Consider the following 24,423-nt stretch of genomic DNA (forward strand, 5'->3'; position numbering starts at 1 on the left):
CCGGACCTCAGATGTGTTTACATGAATAAATATTGACATTCTGTTGCATTCAGGTGTCACAGGTTTAATGGATACTCACAGGTCGCTGGCAGTAGACGAGTTGCGGGACATAGCTTTGGGTGAAAGGTCAAAGTCGGAGTCGGAGCGGTAGAGGAAGGACTCGCGGCGCTGACTGTGGGGGAAGTTGGCCTGAAGAACCAGACCAGAACCCGGGCTCGTCTGAGAGTCCAGAGGACTGCGACCCACTGACAGGCCATTCTCCACATCAAAACTGTAGAAAAACATAAACACAAGGATGAGACACAAACCAACAGATCTACATTTACATTTATGCATTTGGCAGATGCTTTTCTCCAAAGCGACTTACAGGTGAAAACCAATCAAATCAATCAGTCAATCAAATTTTATTTATATAGCGCCAGATCACAACGGAAGTTATCTCATGACACTTTATATATAGAGTTGGTCAAAACCAGACTCTAAGCCAGTTTACAGAAACCCAACAGAATCCTCCAGGAGCAAACACTTGTGACTGGTGACAGTGGCGAGGAAAAAGTACCTTTAACAGCAGAAACCTGGAGCAGACCCAGACTCCTGATACAAGATATGGACAGAAGTATTCAGACATGTTGAATTAATGACAAATGTCATAATATAGTTTTATAATGTGATAAACGTCACTGGTTAGTTTGATTTAAATTGTTTATAGTGGCAATCTAGCTACAAAAAAATGCCACTTGGGGATTTTGAAGCCATTTCCAACTCGTGATGGTGTGTAAAAACAAGGTCTGCCATGGATGTGCGTTTAATATTTTATTTACTTGCAAATCTTAAAAAACACCTACAAAAGGGGCTGAATAACTTAAAAATGAGCTCATATACAAAAGGACCAAAGAAATACTAATAACGCCCATTCATGGTCACGCACACAGGCACGGTTGAAAAACTGTATGGCTTCCCATGGCTCAAAAAACCCTCTCTGATCACTTGTGTCTCCCTTATATAACCTCTGCCTGGCTAATTGCTACCTATGCCCACAGGTGTGCAGGTGACCCTAGCAACCAAGTGCCTCACCACAAATACACGCCCACTTTCACACACACAAGCACACACACGCAGCACAAATCGAAATTGGCTACAACATTGTTATTTTTGTTTCCAAAATGCCTCAGAGATGGTTTTTACTGAATTTCTCTCAACATTTATTTATATATTTATTATCCATAACTGGGATTTTAAATATTCTCCCTCTAAATTTATAAAATATTTTTTATTTTTTTTGCTCAGATTTTAAATAATAATTTTCTACAACAACTAACCATCTACTTTCTTCACATCTCACTGAAGAACAAAAATCTACCATTCAACTTTAAGGAAATATTGATGTTTTTATCTGAAATCAGCATGAACAGGACATTTAGAGCTGCAGGCATGATGTGTCCCAATATTTTTGTCCATCTATATTCAAAAAAGGGAAGTGGACTCCATGTGTGTGTGTCTGGGGATTCACACAAACTCTGTACAGAGCCGACTGCTACAGTTTGGCATACTTATGTATTTTTGGTCAAGGGAGAGACTAGTGAAGACGGCAAGTTGATAGGACCAATATTTTAGGAGATATTAGTGGAATATTATGGAATACAATAGCCTTACAGTCACCCAGAATCATCATTGAAGTGGGTTACCTAGCAACAGATAAACAATAGGGCCGCGTTGCCATGGTGTCAGATTTCATGTGCACAAAAACAGACATGCCAGCTGAGAGGTTATTCAACTGAAAATGCAAGTGGAATTTACCAAGAAAGTAAAGAAAGTAAAGGAATGAACTGGATCAGAGGATCTAGAACTTGTGGTTCCCCACAGGTCAACGTACTAGTAGAGTTTATAAAAAATATGGACAACCTATATAGGACATGATGGTGCAGTGGATAGCACTGTCACAACAAGAAGGTCCTGGGTTTGATTCGACCTTTCTGTGTAGAGTTTACATGTTCTGGCTCCTCCCACATCCAAACACACACACTCATAGGTTAACTGGTGAAGCTCAGTTGCCCACAGGTGTGAATGTGAGAGTGAGTGGTTGTTCGTCTCTGTCAGCCCTGAGACGAACTGGCGACTCGTCTAGGGTAAACCCTGTCTTCACCCATAGGCAGCTGGGATTAGCTCCCGGACCCCCATGACCCTAATGAGGATAAAGCAGTTCAGAATGGATAGTTTATAAACATCAATTTTTCCTTAAACTTTAATGGTCGACTGTTTGAGTGAATTCATCTGGGTTCTACATTTGTTTCATGTCTACCTGGAATCTACTTCTGTGGAATTAAGTTAAGATAAGATAAGATAAGATAAGATATACTTTATTGATAAGATATACTTTATTGATCCAAGGGGGAAATTCAAGTGTGTACAGCAGTGCAAGACAGTATGCATCAATACAACAGAAAAATAAAGAAATAAAAATATAAACAATATAAACAAGTTTGTTAAAGTCGCTAAAGTGACACAAAAAAATAGCAATAATAATAATAATAATAATAATGATAAAGTAGCAAGTGTGTATGTGACACTGACAGATGCAACAACTGCTTAGAGCAGGATGTAGTTCAAGTCCAGCTGCGTTCGTTCAGTCTGATGGAACGAAGGAGCGTCTGAAACGTTCAGTCCTGCACCTGGGTGGGATAATCCACTGGCTGAATGAGGTGCCCAGCAGCCATTACAATAGACTACACTAGTTTACTGCATATAGTAATATAGTCTAAACATTTACATTATCTAATATCTAATCGACACGGTGGTGCAGTGGTTAGCACTCGTGCCTCGCAGCAACAAGGTCCTGGGTTCGATTCCAACACCAGTCGACGGGGGGTGGGACCTTTCTGTGTGGAGTTTGCATGTTCTCCCCGTGTCTGCGTGGGTTCTCTCCGGGTACTCCGGCTCCTCCCACCATCCAAACACATGCACTGATAGGTTAATTGGTTCATCTAAATTGCCCATAGGTGTGAATGTGAGAGTGATTGTTTGTCTCTATATGTTCAGCCCTGAGATGAACTGGTGACTTGTCCAGGGTGTACCCCGCCTTCGCCCCTATGTAGCTGGGATAGGCTCCAAGCGACCCCCGTGACCCTAGTGAGGATAAAGCGGGTTCAGAAAATGAATGAATGAATGAATGAATGAATGAATGAATGATCTAATAACACTATCCAGTTACTTACACTCTGTGTGTATAACCCTGTCATTGTCCTATTTTCCCACAAGAATAAACCATCAATCAAAAACAATCAGTCCAATTACAACCCTGTTTGTTGTGCAGATCTAAAAGTGGACACAGCAGCTGATCAGGAATGTCTGCTCTGACCTAAAGTTAGATTTCTTTGTTGTTGCTGTTTGAGTGACATTTAATGCACAAGAGCAGGAGCTGCAGCTTACTGATTGTTTCATTCTAGTAATTTTGTCTCTGTTTTATCAATTAGACTATTCTCGTCCTCTCCAGCCCCCCCTCATCTGTTCATAACAATAGAAAACGGAGCGTTAACGCAGCAGTGGAAGGTTCACTCAGGTCTATTTTTAGCCCAGCCTGCCTCTGGCGTTTCCAGCAATAGCACAGGCTGATAAATGAAACATGTCTATTATGCAATCGATGCTGAATGAAACAGAGTCGATTCAAAGGAGGAGAGAGGCAGACAGTGAGGAAGACGAGGAGGGGGTGGGGGTGGGGGGGCTGAAGGAGGAGGAGGAGGCTGTATCCGACACACTGATGTGGTCCTTGCACCTGATTGGTCTGATGCTGCAGTAGGGTTTACCTCCATGATGGTGATGAGACCCCCCTCCCCCATCTACTCCATCTACCCCCACCCCCACCCCCCACCCAGGAGTCAGTGTAGTCGGCCGTGACGATGCTCCATCAGAGGAGACCGGTGACGTCACAGGCTAAAAATAGATCTGCCGGTACATAAAGGGGAACCAGGAAGACGACTGAGGGAGCTTACGTAGACAGCCCCCCCAATACCCCACCCCCCTCCTCATGAATATATACATCAATAGTTTAAATGAAGGTCTGGACTGTAATACGTAGTAAAAAGCACACAGGAGCACCATGTTCTCCTCCTGCCTTTTAGACCAGTGACGCTCAGAGGAAACAGGTCGACCTTCTTGGTACAAATCCGCTCAAGGACACAGTGAAACGTCCACATGGCGAACGCCGTACAGCTGAGTCACCACCTTCAGTCACATCAGCAGAGGTGGAAGGCGATTCAGATCAGTGGTTCTCACACTTTTTACAGTGGAGTACACCCTGATATGTACTTTTTTAGCCAAGTACCCACAACTCTAACAAAAAAAAATTAGGCAAAATTTGTTCCTTTGCCAAAGGTGTGTGTTTATATTTTCAAAACTTTGTAAACAAACAACATATAAATAATAATATTAATAATAATAATGATAATAAATTGCATTTATAATTTTTTTATTATTTAAATTTATTTCACTAGCGGCCTTGTACCCGTAGCTAAAACGCCCTCCTGTGGTGCAACATCGATCGGACATCAGACACCTGACGGACACAGAATGTGCATTACAGTAGGATTCAGCAGAATCTCAATGTGCTACACAGAGAAAACAATCCAATAAAAAATAAAATACTGTATCAGGAATAAAAGACTAAGTGAATAAAACAAAGCATCATATATTTAACTCCATGTACTGTATGTATTGTATATGCATGTGTATGTATACTTCTGTGTATGTATATGTATGTACATAAATGTGTTAATGTATTATGTGTTTATGTAAATTATATTTCTTCATAATAATATAAAGCCAGAAACAAAATTATTTAACAATAAGTATCAAGCTTTATAGTATAGATATGTTTAGACTAGGAAGCTTATTATTGTAATTAATTATTGAAGGAAAAGGGGTGGAGTTTATAAGTTATGCTTCTTCTCACTCCTTTTTGAATATATATTATGTCTTATGTTTAAATGTTTTGTTTGTTTATTTATTTTTCTTCTTTTTTGACATTCATATTCGAAATAAACACATCATTCAGTTACACTAATTTAAAGTAAATTTTGTGTGCAAAGTATTAACTGAAAAGTGCCCTCTGTCATTGATAAGTAAAATAAATGAATTGGTCATTAATTAATAAATGAACCTTTCATCAACAAAAAATAATTACTTAGCTACTCAAATGAACTCATTTTGAATCATATAAAATATAAATGTTCTTCAAATGTTACCAAAGCTTAAACAATATGATTGTCAATAAAACCATAATATGAATGTATTTATTGTATTTTATATTTCAGCAGTAATTCTCATTATTTATTTTGTATTCAGTACATGACGACTTATTTAATGTATTTTTCCCAAAAAATTTCAAGAACCGCTACGGGTTTGTGTACCCCACTTTGGGAGCCCCTGCTTTAGATCATACAGTATACCAGTTTATTCCATATAGTAAAACAGCAGCGGTGTCAAACTCATTCTATTTCAGGGCTCACATTCAGCCCAGTATGATCTGAAACTGGCCGAACCAGTAAAATAATAACATAATAACTCATATATAATGACAACTCTAAATGTTCTCTATGTTTTAAAGTGAAAAGAGTCAAATTACATTATGAAACTGTTTACATTTACAAACCACTCTTTAAAAATGTGAATAACATGAACAACCTGAAATTTCTACAGAAAATTAAGTGCAATTTTAACAATATTCTGCCTCAGTTTATCATTTACACATGTGCATTACAATGTACAGATCACAGTGGAACTACAAATACACAAAACATGTAATAACAGGCAGAATATTGGTAAAATTACACTTACTTCTTTCATATTGTTCATATTTGTTCTGGTTATTCCCATTTTATATGGAAAAATAGTGTGTAAATTTTAAAGTTTTCATGTAATTTCGCTTTTTTACACTCAAAGAGAAAAAATTACTATTATTTATAGGTTATCATGATTGCATTAGATTAGTCTTAGTATTAGTATTAGTATTAGATATACAGTAGAATGAGAAACAAATGTGAAAGTCTTGTCATGCAGATAAATTTAAATTAATATTTTTGGCCGTACTGCACACGACTACATCAATCTTATGTTTTGAATAATGACATAAAACTAAAAATCCTTATGTTTCTGTTACCTTAGATTGTTTCAATGTGAATTTAAGTGGTTTCCAGGTTAGAATGTCAGTAGATTTTTCTCTTGTAAATGTTCTTCAGGTTTTCCTGTAGGTGTAATTTTATTAAATTCAAACAAGATCAACACTAACACCAGAAATCTGAATGAAAACTGACTGAACAAACGATAAAACAAGAGGTTTTCAGGTCTAAGATGAAATAAAGACTCATGATGTGCACAATAACTACAGTTCCTGTGTCTTATGACTTTAAAATGATGTTTTTTTCTGTTTTTACAGGAGGTCTGAATATTTGAATCCACATAGTTACCATCACAGCTCAGTCGAGTTTATCAGTAGTAGCTGCAGGTCAGAAACACTCACAGGTCTTTAATGAAAAGACAGCTCCCACTAGTGGCCAAAATCAGGTACTGCAGCATTAGTTCTTCAGATTGAGTTGACAACAAACAGTAAAAACAGCAGTAAAAAGAGTATTATTCATAAGATTAGTCAGTCATGGTTTCTGTTTTCTCCTTTTTTTTCTACAAGGGATTTAAAATCTCAACTTTTTCTCAACTATTTTAAGGATTTCCTATTTATCAAAGTTATAGTGATGCGACTTTTAATTCATTTAATCTGTTATTTCACTGAACCACTTTTGAAGACCCAAATATCCTCCGATCAAAACGTAACTAAAATATTAAATAACTGTTGATCCACTAAACCTAACAATACATGTAAATAATTGGTGTAAAATACAGTTTGTCGCCTTTTCATGGTCATCAGATATGACCCGTTTGGATGTTCAGAGGCTCAGTAGTTACCATGGAAACAGTCATCTTCTACAACATTAATTCACTAGTAAAACCCATGGAGTTGGATCAATGACAGTGGATAAAATTAGCAAAAATGCATAATAAACCCTACTAAATGATAAATAATGTGAAAAAATAAGCAACAAATGTACTAAAGTAAAGTGAAATGGAATAAAACAAGAAACAAAATGAACAAAAACAGCCAAAGTAATGACTAAAATGAACAAAAATTAATAATAAATCAACAAAATAATGAGTAACATGACCAAAATAAGCTACCAACTGAATTAAATTGAAGAAAAAAAAGGCAAGAAAATGAATAAAATTAAGTAAAATAATAAATAAAATGAACAAAATGAACAAAAGCAATAAGAACATTTACTAATAAATGACATGGTGAAAATAAACAAAAAATTAATAAAAAAATGTAAACATCAATTCACCAGTAAAACCCATGGCATTTGATCAATATCAGTGGATAAAATGAACAAAAATACATTAAAAACCCTACTAAGTTCACTAAGTAGTTACCGTGGAAACACTCATCTTCTACAACATCGATTCACCAGTAAAACCCATGGAGTCGGATCAATACCACTTGCTTTTATGTTCAATTAATGAAAAATTTTGTTGAAAAAGTCACTTGTTTTTCTTTTTTGATCCAATAACCTTTGAATTTACTCTGAGCTTTTATTAACATCTACATGATCAGTGAATCAAATATAGGAAACAACTTGATTTTCACAGAAAAATGCAAAACATAGAGGATAATATTACAACTAATGATCATAAATCACTTCAGAAAGGTTAAATAGAGAGGAAAATTAATTTGGAGACTTCCACAAATATGGCACTGGGTCTTTATGGGTTAAACTGAAAGTAAATTTGGAAAACTACTTTTTTTTTTTTTTTTTTTTACACCAACTGCTTTCAGTCAAACACGGTGGAGGTGAAGCTGAAAACATTGATGTTACCACAGAATAAACAATTAGGTTTCACTTCTTATCAACAGACATGAAGAGGAAAATGATGAGACTGACTTTATCATACAACAAATTGCTTTTTCCTGTTAATGTGAGTTCCTTTCAGAATCCTTCTAAATGGGACGGGGCCGTTTCAGTGCTAACAGTCCCATCTGTGTGTATTCTGGCCTGAAGGAGCTCTACTAGGCCTCCTCTCTCCACTTGAAATAAAGGCATGTAATCCCCGAAACGAATCGTTGAAAAATAAGTTAATTGAATCTGTACTGAACAAAAATGTTGGCGTCCTCCCAGGAGACACGGGATTAGATAACGGAGGGTGAAGGATCACAGGGCAGATCCACCAGCCTGGAGCTGCTGTTAGGATTTGAAATGAAAGGCTGATGTTTTTCTGCTGTTTGCCCTTCAGCGATGGTCAAACTACAAACAAAACTCTGAGTCATATCTGTTTTTTTTTTCTTATGACACAAAGCACATAGAACCTGATCTGGTCTTCCATATGCGAACCTGGATTAGATACAGGTCTGACCTTTCACGCAAACTTTACATCACAACCCTGCAGCGGAGCAAGGTTCTAAAATAGTTTTGGATTTTTCATTCTAGTTTAGTTTTATTTAGTTTTGACTTTTTTTCTCTAATTCAGTTAGTTTTAATTCTTTTTTAGAGCGGGTTTGCTAGTTTTTATTAGTTTTCCTTTTTTTTTCTAAATGCTTAGTTTTAGTTTAGTTTTAGTATTAATTTCAAATTTTTTCATATCTTTTCTCTTCTTCGCTGTCGTATTTAAATAAATCCCAGACAGGATTCTGTTGTTTTTTAACAACTTTAGTCTCCATGTTTCCAGGTAGAGTGGGGACCAGAAGACGACTCTAAATGACAAGTGACGAGAAGTGACTGTGAAGTGTTGTATGGTGCCGCTAGCTAAAATTGCTAGAGCGAAATAAATCGATTTTGTATCAATCTGACACTGACAAAGACGAAAACAAAAGGAATTTTATCCAAAATTTGTATCCGTTTTAGTTAGTTTTATAAACACACAATACAGTTTTAGTTAGTTATTGTTTTTTTTTTTTTTTTTTAATTATAGTTTTTATTTATTTCAGTTAACGAAAATGTTTTTTCAATTACAGTTTTCGTCATTTCGTTAGTTTTCGTTAACAATAATAACCTTGCAGTGGAGGAGTCACTCAGATACTAAAAAGTATCTCAAATAAGTTCATCAGTAACCCCTTTAGCCCTATCAGCCCGCCCGTGGGCCGAAAAAATTATATTAATATTCATCTACAGTAAAAATATAATAAATCAGGACAATGAATCAGACCCTAATGTTAATAAAAGTACATAACAAGTATATTTTAGTGCAAACTTTAATGTTCAAACATGATTTTTAATCTTTGTGGGGGGAAATATACACTACTAAAAATCTCCGACACGAACAATTAATTTATGCATATCATTGTCAATCCAGCCGAAAAAAAAACAGGCGAGGATAAAAAATTCCAATTTCTCTTTTAGTTTGTTACAGTTTACTGAGGCATAGTAACAGATACAATATTTTAGACAATGGGAATAGATTCTGTGAGGTCTCTAAATGTCCATAGACACCAAGAACATCCATAAGAACCTTATTATTGTGAAGTATTTCTTCATTTACTTTGGGTATGTCTGTTTAGGCGTTTTTTCCCTGAAAATATGGTGAGGGTTTAACAGGTAAAGCAAAAGAAAAAGCTCAGATCTGGGCACCAAGTCCCACAATGTGAACGAAACCATTTAAAATAAAACTGTGGAAGCTGGATTTACACCCACCCTCCTACGTGCAGATCTGTTTATCCCTGATGCTGCTGAATTATTCTAAACTATGAGAAACCCTCGTAGCTCTGACTCTCAGACTGCCCATAGAGCTGCAGACAGACGGACAGACGGACGGACGGTCACAGAGACACTGAGCTGGCGTCTTGTTCACTTTCAGCTCATAACATGCTGACCTTGGTCGCTCTCCTGCCTCCAGCATTGTTCTCCATTTGTGACGTAAATGACAGCTCCCTTCTCTCTCTTTAACTCTGTGTTTTACTAAACTTCTCTCACACACATCCCTCCTTAACACCCACATCCTAAACCTCTGTTTTTGTTCCCAGGATGTTTAGTTTGCACCCTCATTTTTCTTTATCCAAATAAAGCCGACTGCAGTTTGACAGTGGCGTTGCACACAGTTTCCATTGTCTCATCACTGACTGTGGGATGAGTGTTGTGTGATGTACAGACTGAGGTTTCTGGGTTTACACTCAGGCCTGAGGTGACTGGATCCAACATTTCCCAGAAAACATCCTTGCGTTCTGCTTCATGAGAAATTCCACTTTAATTCCAAACATGATGAAGTCACTGCTCTGCCATTTTTACAAGTGGTGCGTTACAACATCCCTGTTCATCCAACATGTTTGGAGCGTCTAAAGCCAGGGTGTCAAACATGTGGCCCGTGGGCCAAATGCAGCCCACCAAAGGGTCCAAACCGGCCCAGACTGAAGATATTAAGGTTAGGTTTATATGTAGCCGGGTATTTTTTTAAAATGGAGATTTCCCCCACTCCGTTAAAAAAAACACATGCAGGCGTGATCATTTTCAGAAAACTCTGGGCCACATGTACTAAAGGTTTGCGTGTATTAAAACGTGTGCAATGCAAAAAAAAAAAAAAATGTACAAACTGATTTACTAACTAGAGCCTGACGCTTATCAATCGGGCCATTTACAGTGTATCACCAATTAATCAACATCGGCCAATATGTAGTTGATATATATTAACTTTTTTTGCTGCGCAGAGATTCTGTTGCTCACTGCTCCTGTGTGTGTGTGTGTGTGTGTGTGTGTGTGTGTGTGTGTGTACTGTCCGGAGAACAAGAGGAACTTTAAAGCGAGTTAGTTTCACTTTCACTGCTGCTCGGACAATGACGCCATCACCCCCCCACACACAATCACGGAGCTACACCACCCCCGCCCTGACAAGGATGGACTGCTTATCCCCCCCGCTCCGACCCCCCACCTCGGCAAAAATCACAGACCGCTACCACGCGCTCTGACAAGGATTTACCGCTACAACCCCCCCGCTCTGAAAATCATGGACCCCCCCCCTTCGTCTTATGCAGTATTCCCCCCCCACACACCCATGTCCGTGCACTTCCTGTCTCCCTCACAGTTTCATTCTGCCAGCAGGCCTGGGTGTTAATAGTGTAGGGGAGACTGGGCACAGTTGTAACAGGGGTCAGTTGTAACTCTTGCAGTTGCTCCAATCAGGAACAACTTAGGACTCTCCTAATTCACTCTGCACATGCTCAGTTTAGTCCTTAGTCCACATAAGAAGTTGTAGTGCCGTGAAGCAAACACATCAAAATTTGTGAGTGAAAACATAACTGTGTGCTCAGTCATATTTTTTGCTCTAATTATTTTTGTGATTGCATAGTTTGCATTTGAAAGTTGTGTCAATTATATTTGTGGGATAAACAAAGATTTATGCAACTGTTTATCCACCTGTCCACAATTATCTAATATAAGATTATTATATCCTGTGTAGATCAGTGTTCTTATTTCATATATCGGCCAATATATCGGTTATCGGCCAATATATTGGATATCGGCTTTTTTTAGCCCCTAATATCAGTATCGGCATTGGCCCCAGAGATCTCATATCGGTCGGGCTCTATTACTAACAGTGCGCACTAAGGGTTACATCTTTCAAAGGTGTAAAATAGCGCGTCTGTATCAGTACATTTGGCACAATGAATATGAAACATGGGGCGTTTACACACAACTGTGCGTGTGCTGAGGAGAAAATCTAAGTATATTAATTTAGCACATGCAAAGTGATTTATCAACCTGAAAGCAATTTTGCTGATAGAAACTGTGTCTATATTTAACACGTCTCAAAGGGAGGTGCAAACGGTTTGGATGTGGAATTGCACACACGACTGCGGCTGAAACAATGAAACGAGATGCAGAGAACACATTTTTTACCTTCGTGCGAACATTTCTGGAATGACGGACGAAAAAATTATTGAGTCACACACATACACACTTTATGGGACTTTTTCCACCTGATCTGATGATTGTGATTAAAAATACATTAGGCTACAGTGGGACAAAATTATGTGCGCCTGACAGTCAATTCAACAACCCCCCCACCCCCCCCACCTCTAAAATGAAAAAAAAAAAATCAGACCAATGGCCCTGTAGCTGACCGGCCAAATTCAAAGCTTTGGGAAATGTATCCAGATGCCATTTATTATCACCCAGTTCTGTGTATTTATTCTATTACAGAAATAGTCCATCTTTTGCTCATATTCCAATTACATCTGTAAAAAATTCAAATTCCAATTTGATATCATTGAAACTTACTGATTTATTGTATTAATCCACTTCCTATCTGTTATAATGGGAAAATTTTTCAAAGTCGCACCAAATCCAGAATCAGATCTGGATCGAAATAATTTCAGTACCTTGTGTTGACATCCTCATACAGAAGCTGTATACCAAGTTTGAAGTCAATCAGAACTGGAGTTTGGGAGAAAAAGACGATTGAAATGTTTTCCCCATAAGAGCCCATGTTAAATTTTCCATAAGTTCCCGGATCCAGAAGAAGATCCTGATCAGCATGTGGACATTATGTTTTGGTCATCTTCTCATCAGGGCTGGACTGGAGACATTTACACTGGAGATCATTAATATTTACTGAGTTACTGCATCGATCCACTTCCTATCTCTTACAATGGGGAAATTTTTCACAGTCGCACCAAATCCAGAATCAGATCCGGATCGTAATAATTTCACTAACTTTTGTTGACATCAATATAAAGAAGCTGTATACTAAGTTTGAAGTCAATCGGAATTGTAGTTTCGGAGAAGAAGACGATTGAAATTTTTGCAACAGACGACGACGACAGACGCCGTATGACGACGACAGCTTATGGTCTGTTGGCCGGTAAGCTAAAAAGTGAATGAACGAGTCATGCAATACCTTCTATGACAAAACTCCTCCAACGTTACATTTCCTGACGTCTGGATCATTCAGTGCACTGTTACCATGACTGCTGTCGTATCCCAGAGTGTATTGTCTCCAGTAGTGCACACAAACCCTCATTTCCATAGGGCGGTCTCCAAGACTTTGCACCTGTTGTAATTTGCACAAACGATCTTTGTAAATCACCAGCAAACCCCGGTTCAACCCCACACGCAAAATTCTAGATTGTGCACGCAAATTAGTTCACGCAAACTGGGACCTTAGTAGATCCAGGCCTCTGTGTTTATGCGACCCTGTATATTTATACTGTCAGGAGCACGCCAGGCCTGTAGATGGCGTTGCAGTGGGACGATCCAGTACCATTAACCAATCAGAATCCTGAACGAAATGCTACGTCCACTATGAACCTATGCAGATGTAGTTTTCCTGGTTCCGCGTCCATGAAGTGTAACCAATACAATGCAATGTAAATGGATGAGCCGGTGACTTTATTTACAACCACAGTCTGCTTTTCTGATGTGACAGAAGGGATGAAAAAGGCTCTGAACTCTGAGTCAAACCGTGTTCGTTCTGTAGTTGTTAACAGCTACGTCTGTTTTTAATCCTGTTTTGACTTTAGTTCAAGGAGACCACTACGCACGGACGTAAACGATGACTTCATTTACCTTCCACTGAACCGAACAGAAGAGGGAAAGGATAAACAGATAAAATAAAATATGAAGTATGACACTGTGGAAACACCTCATCAAAGCCTTATTTTGTATCAAGTAAATACATGAAGATCCTGTTAAGCAGATGTAGTGGACGCTAATTAGCTAAGACATTATTTATTAGTTTGTAAATGTTCTTATTTGCTTTTTGCTCATTTTATTTATTATTTTACTTGTTTTTGCTCATTTTCTTGCCTTTCTTTCCTTCAATTTAGTTCAGTTTGTGGCTTATTTTGTTAAGGTTACTCATTATTTTATTGATTTATTATTCATTTTTGTTCATTTTAGTCATTACTTTGGCTGTTTTTGTTCATTTTGTTGCTTATTTTATTCCATTTACATACAAACATTCTTTGCTGATTTTTTCACATTATTTATCATTTAGTAGTTTTTTTTTTTAATGCATTTTTGCTAATTTTATCCATTGTTATCGATCAAACACCCTGGGTTTTACTGGTGAACCAATGTTTACATTTTTAATTCAATTTTTGTTTATTTTCTCCATGTCATTCATTAATTTGTAAATGTTCTTATTTGCTTTTGATCATTTTATTTTTTATTTTACTTGTTTTTGTTTATTTAGTTCAGTTTGTGGCTTATTTTGTTCATGTTACTCATTATTTTATTGATTTATTATTAATTTTTGTTCATTTTATTCATTACTTTGGCTGTTTTTGTTCACTTTGTTGCTTATTTTTTTCCATTTCACTTTACTTTAGTACATTCTTTGCTTATTTTTTCACATCGTTTATCATTTAGTGTTTTTTTTTTTTTTTAATGCATTTTTGTTAATTTTATCCACTGTCATTGATCCAACTCCATGGGTTTTACGGGTGAATTAATGTTGTAGAAGATGATGGTGTTTCCACGGTAACTATGGAGCCTCTGAACGTCCAAATGGGTCATATCTGGTGACCATGAAAAGATGACAAACTGTATTTTACACCAATTATTTACATGTATTGATAGGATTAGTGGATCAACAGGCTTTCTGGTGGCTGTTTGGGTCTTTACAGATTAAATATTGTGACTTTTTTGTTGAAATATTGTGACTTTTTTGTTGAAATATTGTGACTTTATTCTGAAAATATCAGATGTTTTCAATCCTCTGTGACACCCTGTTACTCCCTTGTGATTGAAACTTGGACGTTTTTCAGATTTCACATCACCCTGCGGCATCTTCTAGTTTGGGAACTGCCCTAAACTACCCTTAGATGCTTGAAGCGGCCCTTTTATAATTCAAGGCAGACATTTTATTATCTTTATAAAGCCAGTGCTTAGGATAATCCTGTGTAACCGTATGAAAAGGCCAACGTTGAGGATGGGAAATGCGACCGGTTCCAGTCGGTGTGCGTACATCGTGTGCTCGTGGGAACTCGGCCCAAGGGACTTGTGCAACTTTCTTTCTGTTCTGTATGTGAGACCGAAAACAACAGTCGAGGCCAGATGTTACTGGATGGGGGATGACACAACTGCAGGGTCAAAGGTCAACCCACATATATATATACACACACAGACGCCCTCCTGTTTTGTTTCCTCGCAGTGTGGGAATTGGCCGATGGGCCTCAAACGTCGCACCAGGAAGGAGGCGAGAGGTGAGGAGGAGGAGGAGGAGGAAGAGGAGGAAAAGAGGCGAGGAAACACAGTCTGAATGTGTGTTTGTGTCATGAAGATCAGTGATTTATGATGATATGAGCTGTGAAAAAGTCGGACTAACCCTCTGTAGATATGTTTGTGTGTTTATATTATGATCTAAGTGTGAAAATTCAGGGACCAAAAGCGTTTGTTTTCTTTACACCTCAAGTCTATTGTATATGTGATCTGAGTCTAACAGGAAAAAAAAAAAAAAAAAAAAAGTTTTTTTTCCTTTTCCTGTCACTGTGTGCTGCTTAATGTGTCTTTGCTTGTGTTTTTATGTATGAAAAGACACATATTATCAGCAAAAGTATTAACGTTACTTGTTTGCACAGTCTAACATCCACGCTGTAAAAAATTTAAGTGTATTTTTGTCATTTCTAGTCCAAATATCTCATCACACTTAAAATAAGACATAATCACCTAAAGAGTAACTTTTCAGTGAGATCTAAGAACTGATTTTTAAGCAATAGATCTGGAAAATCTTATTTCAAGAAATCTTACCACGATAATTTTCACTTGTTCCACTGGTAGATTTTTTTTTTGCTCACTTCAAGATTTTTTTTTGCCTAATTCAAGTCACTATTTAATGTGACCTCTGACCCCATGAAAGGAGTACCTGGTATGAAACAGCATAAAATTAACCTCCTCAGACCCAGGGAATGTCAGCAAAGTACAAGCTTTTTTTGTTTTTCATTAAATCAGTGCCCACATTGGAAACATCATGATGCAACAGTTTTTTCAGATGCAGTTTTTAAAATTTTTATGGAATGTCCTTTGTGGACAGTTTTCTTTTCTTTGTTTGTATAAAGTTGTGAAACTCTTGTCCACAAATGTGGACAGAAAACCCATAGCTGGGTCTGAGGAGGTTAATGCAGTAAATCTCATATTGTCTGAATAAAAGGGTTAAAGACATGTTCATTATAAAGGGAGGTCACACTAAATATGAACACTTTGGTTTATAGAAGCTGTTGAATGAAACCTGATTATTTCATTCATTTTTGTTGTTAGTTGTTACATTGTTTGATTTGTTGGTTACCTTGTTCATTCTGTTGTTTATTTTGGTCAATTTGTGGGTAATTTTTCTATTCATTTTTGCCTCATGTTGATTGTTTTTGTCAATTTGTGGCTCATTTTGCTTATTTTTCTAACTAGTATACTATACTACAGCTACTATAAATCACATCGTTACTAAAACTTCAGAAAATTAATGCCATAAATCTCATATTGACTGAACAAAAAAGTTAAAGACATGTTTAGTGTAAAGGAAGGTCACACTAAATACGACCACTTTGGTTTATAGAAGCTGTTGAATGAAACCTGATTATTTTACTCATTTTTGCTCAATTTGGTCATTACTTTACTTGTTTTGTTGATTATTTTGTTCATTTTCAAATTATTGATCATTTTGTTCTTGTTGCTGATTATTTTGGTCATTGTTACTCATTTTGTTGATCATCTCATTAATTTCATGCTTAATTTGTTCATTTTTACAAAAGGGTTACAGACATGTTCATTACAAAGGGAGGTCACACTAAATACGACCACTTTGGTTTATAGAAGCCGTTTTTAACCTGAAACGTATGTTTTTCCTGCTGCTCATACTTCACATATATCCGACTGGATCTAAGTACATCGACAAAAGCATATGTATGGACATTAGAGCTTTACTAAACGGACAAACAGAAAGTTGGAGCAGGACTTTTACACAGGACTGTATATAGAAGGAAAAAACAACAGAATATACAGACTGAAACATATCTGATGTTGTTTCAAGCTGAGCACTTTGTTTTTGCAGGCCTTCATTCTATGCTGACATTAATTTCCATTTAATATGAGACATATGTTTCTTGTATTAATGTAAAACGTCTCTTCGTTGGTTCACAAAGTCACTTAAACGTACCTTCTATTCACATACAAACTTCTATACTTCTCTCAAAGGATAAGAAGAATCTTTATCTTTATACATTTCACATGTGAACACGCAGCACACACTGAAATAGACCCTCTGCATTTAACCCATCACTAGCTGAACACACAGGAACAGGGGGTTGCTCAAGGGCACATCAGCCAAGGGAACTGGTGACATAAGTGGTTTCTCCAACCTTCTAGACCACAGCTGCCTTAAAAACCATAGACCGTATATAATTACTGGATGGATGAGCTGTGATGTCACCCATTTGGTTTCTGAAGTCAGTAATTTGTCATTTGGATAAGGAAGTGACCATATTTGGATGACGGAGCTAGAAATGTAGGTGGGGTCAGAGGTGAGCTAATGCTAAACACTAGCTTAAAGTTAATCAGGCACTGAGTAACAATAATGATAGATAGATAGATAGATAGATAGATAGATAGATAGATAGATAGATAGATAGATAGATAGATAGATAGATAGATAGATAGATAGATAGATAGATAGATAGATAGATCAGTGTAAGTCCTCTAACTAAGCAGCACCTAGTGGCCGTCAGCGGTATTACAACTTTAAGATACTTCTGCACTGGTGTTCTTTTGGAGTTTTCAGGTTTTTCTATACAGAATTATTAATGCACAAATCAAACCTACTATCACCGTACTGCTTTGTTCAGTTACCAACTCTAACAGAAATCATTGTACCATATGTGGACAGAGACGCTGTTCCATATCAGTCACAGTAAATTTAATACACATTTCTTATCTTTGCTGTGTTCAGTTGACACAAGACCAGCACTTATTCATTTATCATAGGTCTAAATCAGTCTGTTACAGCTAATCACAGTGTCCATGCGTTGACACACTATATGGACAAAAGTATTAGAATGCACTCAATTCAGGTATTTCTTTTCTAACAGGGGTCTGGGATACAAAACAATAATGACTAATGTCAGAATATAGATTTATATTGGGATAAATATCATTGCTTTGCATTGGTTAGCTTTGTTTAAATTGTTATATTGATGTTTTTATCTCAAATCAGCATGAACGGGACATCTTATGAGCTGTAGCCAAGATGTGTCCCAATATTTTTGTTCATATAGTTTATAAACATCATTATTACCTTAAAGTTTAATGGGTGATTTGAAGAAAGTAGATGGTTAGTTGTAATAGAAAATTATTATTTACAGCCAGAGTCTGAAAATACTTTAGCAATTTAGAAGTAGAACATTTAAAATCATAGTTATGGATAAAAAAAACAAAACCAAAAAACAAATCGATGTAAAGTCCATCTCTGAGGCATTTTTGAAACACAGATAACAATTTAAACCAAACTAACCAACGCAATGATATTCATCCCAATGTAAAACTATATTATGGCATTTATCATTATTGTTTTATATCCCAGATCCCTGTTGGAAAAGAAACACCTGAATTCAACATGTCCACATACTTTTGTCCATATAGCGTATGTATGATCCTTACATATTATTTGCAGTCCACTTACACTGACACATGCTAAGCTCACACATGTAAACAGCGGCGTGTTCAGATTACTGTTAAGAAACCTGTTTCCACTGTCGGGTACGAGTTTCCTCCACTCAAAGTGAGTCCCACCCCAACCCGAAGAGCCAGTTGCTCTTTCCATCCACCTGACCAGTCGCTGTGGATCGCCGTCCAAAAAGAGCAAACACCCCGAGTCCAACATCAACATCTGATCTCAGAGCAGCTCATGTCTCTCTAAATATAGCCAAGGGGAGGAGAAGGTTGCACCGAGTCGAACCAGCTGCCGTGTTTATTATTTTTCTGGGTGACCTTTGACCCACAGGCGGACGAAGGATTCTGGCCTTGGAAAGGGAAAGTGAGAAAACAGTGCCCTTTGCGCATAAAATCAGTGCAAAAGTGGTTAAATTTTTTGGAGAGCGGGACGTCACACGGTGGTTGATTCGCTCCTGTGGACAGGTATTGATTGCGGAGTCTATGAGCAGTGATTAGCTCTGTCCATCCAGCCGGGTAAAAATCCATACAGTGGCCGATCGGCATTAACATGATTACAGACTGGTTAGAAGGGGAACACACTGGGCCAGAGGCAGCCAGAACCGCCCAGAACCACACAACACACACACACACACACACACACACATATGGGCGGTGTGTGATTACAGCCCGGCAGTGCACATCTACATTTGGCTCCGACATCGACCTGAAAATCGAACAACCTTATATCACACTGGTACACGACTGGACAGGCTGCTCTGAGGCACGCATACACACACACACACATACACACACACACACACACACATACACACATGCACACACACACGGTCATCTTTGCCCAGTAACAGGCCAGACCCAGTCCTGCTCTAATCGTGTTCATATGGCACTAATTGGCGCCTTTCGGTATACAGTGATTGAGTCCAGCAGCGAGGCGGGATCGTGCCTCTTCCTCCTTTAATTAACCCGGAGCGACTCGGGAGCAGCCAATCACGTCGCTCATCTGCGGGACACGACAAGAGAGGGACAGCAGGGGGAGTTGTCTCTTTCTCTACCATTTTTTGGGTTATTTTTAGACAGTCTTGGAAAACAGATTTTGAGCTCCGTGAGGATTTTACCTGGTTCACCTTCAAAGACCTACTGATCTAAAATACTTAATAACTTCTGAATCAGTAATAACTAATAATAATACTAACTGTTTTGTAGCCCAGACCCCTGTTAGAAAAGAAACACCTGAATTCAGTGTGTCCCAATACATTTGTCCATATAGTGTATGTATATCAATATGTGTAAATAATTCGGGTTTCTCAGTTTTTCAGCTGACATCTGGTCATCAGATTTGCAGATTAATCTCCCAATAGAAGTGGGGGGTATTTTCACAGGAGGAGAACTCAACTAATTAAATGAAAGTCCATATGTGACTTCCTATCTGTGCTCTATAAAAACTACTGATATATCTAATTATTTCCATGTTATAAACCATCCAAACATGGACCATTATAAGTAAAGGCAAATGCTTAATACTTCAAAAATTTGTCAAAAATCTACATTTCTCAAAATTGTGGAGAAAACTTTGTAGACATTGTCCAAAGGACGCTGCATAAAAATATTAAAATGAATCTGACCAGTAGTTTCAGAGAAGAGTGTTGAAAACCTTTAGTTTGACCATTCAGGGTCTCTCTAGGTCAAAGGTCATGGTACCAAATGAAAGTCCATATATGACTTCCTATCTGTGCTCAATAGTAACTGTATTAATATCTCTAAGCATTTACATGTTATAAACCGTCAAATTATGGACCATCATCAGTAAAGGCAAATTTTTAATATTTCAAAAATCTGTCAAAAATCTACATTTCTTAAAACTGTGCACAAACTTTGTAGACATTGCCCAAAGGATGTGGCATAAAAAATTTAAAATGAATCTGACCAGTAGTTTCAGAGCAGAAGATAGTTGAAACCCTTGAGTTTGACCATTCAGGGTCACTCAAGGTCAAAGGTCATGGTACCAATGCTCAATAGTAACTATATTGATATCTAATAATAATAATAATAATAATGGATTAGATTTATATACTTTTATGAACACATACTCAAAGCACGTACAGTGGATCCATTATTCATTCACACCCTGGTGGCGGTAAACTACATCTGTATCCACAGCTGTCCTGGGGCAGACTGACGGAGGAGTGGCTGACAATCCGCACCTACAGCCCCTCCCACCACCACCAAACATTCATACACCAGTGTGGGTGGTGGCGCTGGAGGCAAGGGGGGTGAAGTGCCCAAGGACACAACAGCACATGGACAGAGTGGGATTTGAACCGCCAACCCTTCAGTTATTGGATGACCCACTCTACCATCTGAGTCATGGCCGCCCCCATCCTCAGCCATGGCCATATCTCTCCCCTCTCCATATCTATCCCCATCTCTAATCATTTCCATGTTATAAGCCATTAAAATATAGCCCATTATATGCATAGGCAAATTTTTTAACACTTTAAAAATTTGAAAAATATTAAAAAATGAAAATTTCTCAAAGCTTTGAACAGAATTTCTAGACATTGTCCTAAGGGAGCTACGTATAAATTTTTAAATGAATCTGACCAGTAGTTTGAAGAAATTGCTATTGAAGATGACGGCGATGAAGACGGCGGACACAGCGTCTTCCCAGTAAACACTGTATTATATTATTTAAGACTGAATGGGAATAAGTTGTACCGTTTGCATATGTGACGACTCTGCTTTATCACCGTTATCACCGATGACACACTCATCCACTAACATGCCCTCCTGTCATATCGTCCTCCTGGACCCGCCTCCAGCCCTCGGGCCTCCCCCTACCTGGCATCCTGCTGAGTGGGCGGAGCTTTGACGTCTATGCAGGTGATCGGCTTCAACTGGGACAAACTGCATGGGAGCAGGACGCATGCGGACAAATTAGGTCTTCATTGGCTGAGATTGCGAAAAAAAAAAAAAAAAAAAGTCCTTCAACGACACTATTGTCTAATCCGGCGATAAAACGATGGAACAGAATCTCTTTGTGCAGTGTTCATCTGACCCTGAGTGGATCGTCATCCCTGGAGTAATGGAGAAGTCAGGGGAACACTCGGCCCTCTATTCTAACTGTGATATTCTACACAAGTGCACACACAGTCGCACAAACACAGTCACACTTGTCTGCTGACGTCAGTTGTGGTTTCAAGGTTGTCACTGCAATGCCAATCGACCAGCTCGCAGGCCCGCAATTATTCCCGGCTCAGTGCTCTGCTTATTGCACTTCTGTTTTTCCACCAAATCGGAGACGAGGACACAAAGGATGCTATCAAACCAAACTAAGGAGACGCAAACCAGAACCCGGCTGGCACAGGTTCTGGGAACGTAGGCTGCAGGACGGGAACCGAGCGACTGCGCAGACCCAGATCAGCGGCGTCCTGCGGTTCAACGATCTGAGGTGTCAGATCCACATCGGTTTGGGACGGAGTCCAGAGAACATCTGCTGTCACATCCTGTCAAGGTCAAAGACTGTTATTCAGTCCAAACTCCTGTGAAAGCGCTCTTAAACCGTTCCAGATAAATGTTTTATTATTGCGTTACGATAAGACTCCGCTCGTACTCTACCCCAAAAATAAAACCCTTAGAGGAGAGGACGTCAAAGTAGTGTGTGATGTTACATGTGACAGCTGCAGGGAAGACCAGAATAAACAACGTAAACAACAAACTGGCTCAGAGGAAACCAAACAAACACCAGAAACTGGAAAAAAAAAACAAAAAAAACAAAACAAAACTATTGTCACATAGAAAATAAAGAATACTCCATATTGAGCAATCGTGCAATCAACGGTTTCATGTTTTTACAGTGAGAATGTGTATGTATGAGATTTATATAAATGTTTTTTTTAGGGCTTTAGCACTTTCTTTTTTTTACTTAATTTATATGTATATCTGATTTATTTATTTATTACTATTATTATTTATTTGAAACGTGCATTTTCTTGAGTCCCTTTGTCCTCTTTGTTCTTTTTTTTGTTTTATTTGTTTGTGAAGTGTCTTTGAGTGACCAAAAAAGTGCTAAATAAGTGTGATGTATTATTATTATTATTTATGTGTACTTTTTTATATCTACATTGCACCTTAAATAAGAAAGTATTTCATATTTTGCTGTAAAATGAACAATGACAATAAAGATTCTATTCTAACAATCGACAATAAATGACAAACAAGTCAACTTTAAGGGGGTTATGAATGTAATTTCAGTCTTAGTTGGATTTAACGGATGTGAATACAGAATCATATCGAGTGAGTGCAGTTTTACATCTATTTTTCTGACTTCCAATGCAACTTTAATACCTTTAAAAATGCTAAATGTATGAGTTCTCGACCCACGTTGTTAAACCTGCATGTATCCATGACTAGATGAAAGTGACAGAAATCATTTTAACGCATTAGTTCTAGAAGTAGATTTTTTGTTTTGCAGTTTTGTGATTAATCCAAATTTCTGCCAAAAAGCATCTAGAAGTGTGAATGAGAAGACTGTAATGCTACTTTTCCATTACATAACATATGTTCCAGACAGATTCCAGAGAGACTTTAGATTTATTTACAACTTTTAAAGGACACGCAGAAAGTAAATAAATAAATCATGTCTTCTTCCGTTATAAAACAGGCACGAGGGTTCGGAAGGTAAAGTAAAACTATTAAACTCTGTAGCAGGACATGAACATGCTGGTATCCATGGCACTGACAGGAAAGGGGCGTGGCCATCAGCAGTACATTTGCATTTAAACTAACAGACTCTGAGACGGTCCATTTGGAGTGAAAACAGGAAATTTACAGATTTGTAGGGTTTGTAGTTTAGTAAAGTTCAGAGTTCACTATGTGTCATCATTACCTCCGCCAAGGAGGTTATGTTTTTGCCAGGGTTTGTTTGTTTGTCTGTCTGTTTGTCTGTCCGTTAGTGTGCAACATAACTCAAAAAGTTATGGACAGATTTGGATGAAATTTTCAGGGTTTGTTGGAAATGGGATAAGGAAGAAATGATTAAATTTTGGTGGTGATCGGGGGGTGGGGGGGCCCACAGGGGGGGCCACTGATCAGCTTTGGCGGAGGTCTGCGCTCTCTGAGTGCTTCTAGTTATTAACCTGTTCCTTTCCTAATTTGTGTTAATTTTTGCCTATTTACCAAGATCCAAAGTTTCAAAGTAAGTTCCAAAGATTATACCTGAAGAACTTTTGTTTTGTTTTGCTCCAGGTTTAGTGGTAGTTTGTATGTATGCATGTGGGAAGGGTGGGAGGGAGCGGATTGGGTTAGTTAAACTAAGAAAAACATTCCAAGACACTGTATCTAAAATGCATTGTATATTGTTTTTCCTTGCTTGAATAAAAAATAAATAAATAAATAACTGAAGAACCAACAAGGGCAAAATTTCTCAATGACACCTCAACGACAAGAAATTAACCTCTAGTTTCAGAAAAAAAATCCTGTTTTAGTATGTTTCTAAAACAAAACCTGAACAACATACAATAGTCCCATTAGCTTCAAATGTGATCAAGGTGAATCATTCACTCATTATGTTTTGATTTCTCTTAAATAAACTCAGCAAATGGAAACTTAACGGATATATAAATATTAGTGCTGTCAAATGATTAAAATTTTTAATCAGAATAATCACAGTGTTAGGAAAACGCTGAATGTGGCTTAATGTCTGAAAACAGTGGTTGATCATCACTAAATTATGTATGTGGAC

At 37.8% G+C, this 24,423-nt stretch overlaps 1 protein-coding gene across 4 annotated transcripts in view; it reads right to left on the reverse strand.

The window, feature by feature from the left end:
- The window catches only part of LOC115417459 (cAMP-specific 3',5'-cyclic phosphodiesterase 4D-like), a 239,641-nt gene that overhangs the window by 25,752 nt on the left and 189,466 nt on the right, over positions 1-24,423 (reverse strand). For all 4 annotated transcript variants that reach the window (XM_030131388.1, XM_030131389.1, XM_030131386.1 and 1 more), the window contains one exon: positions 80-271. In XM_030131388.1, coding sequence (XP_029987248.1) covers positions 80-271 — 192 coding nt within the window. The remainder of the gene's footprint in view (positions 1-79; positions 272-24,423) is intronic.

This window comes from Sphaeramia orbicularis, chromosome 4 (assembly GCF_902148855.1).
Source record: "Sphaeramia orbicularis chromosome 4, fSphaOr1.1, whole genome shotgun sequence".
NCBI lineage: Eukaryota > Metazoa > Chordata > Actinopteri > Kurtiformes > Apogonidae > Sphaeramia > Sphaeramia orbicularis.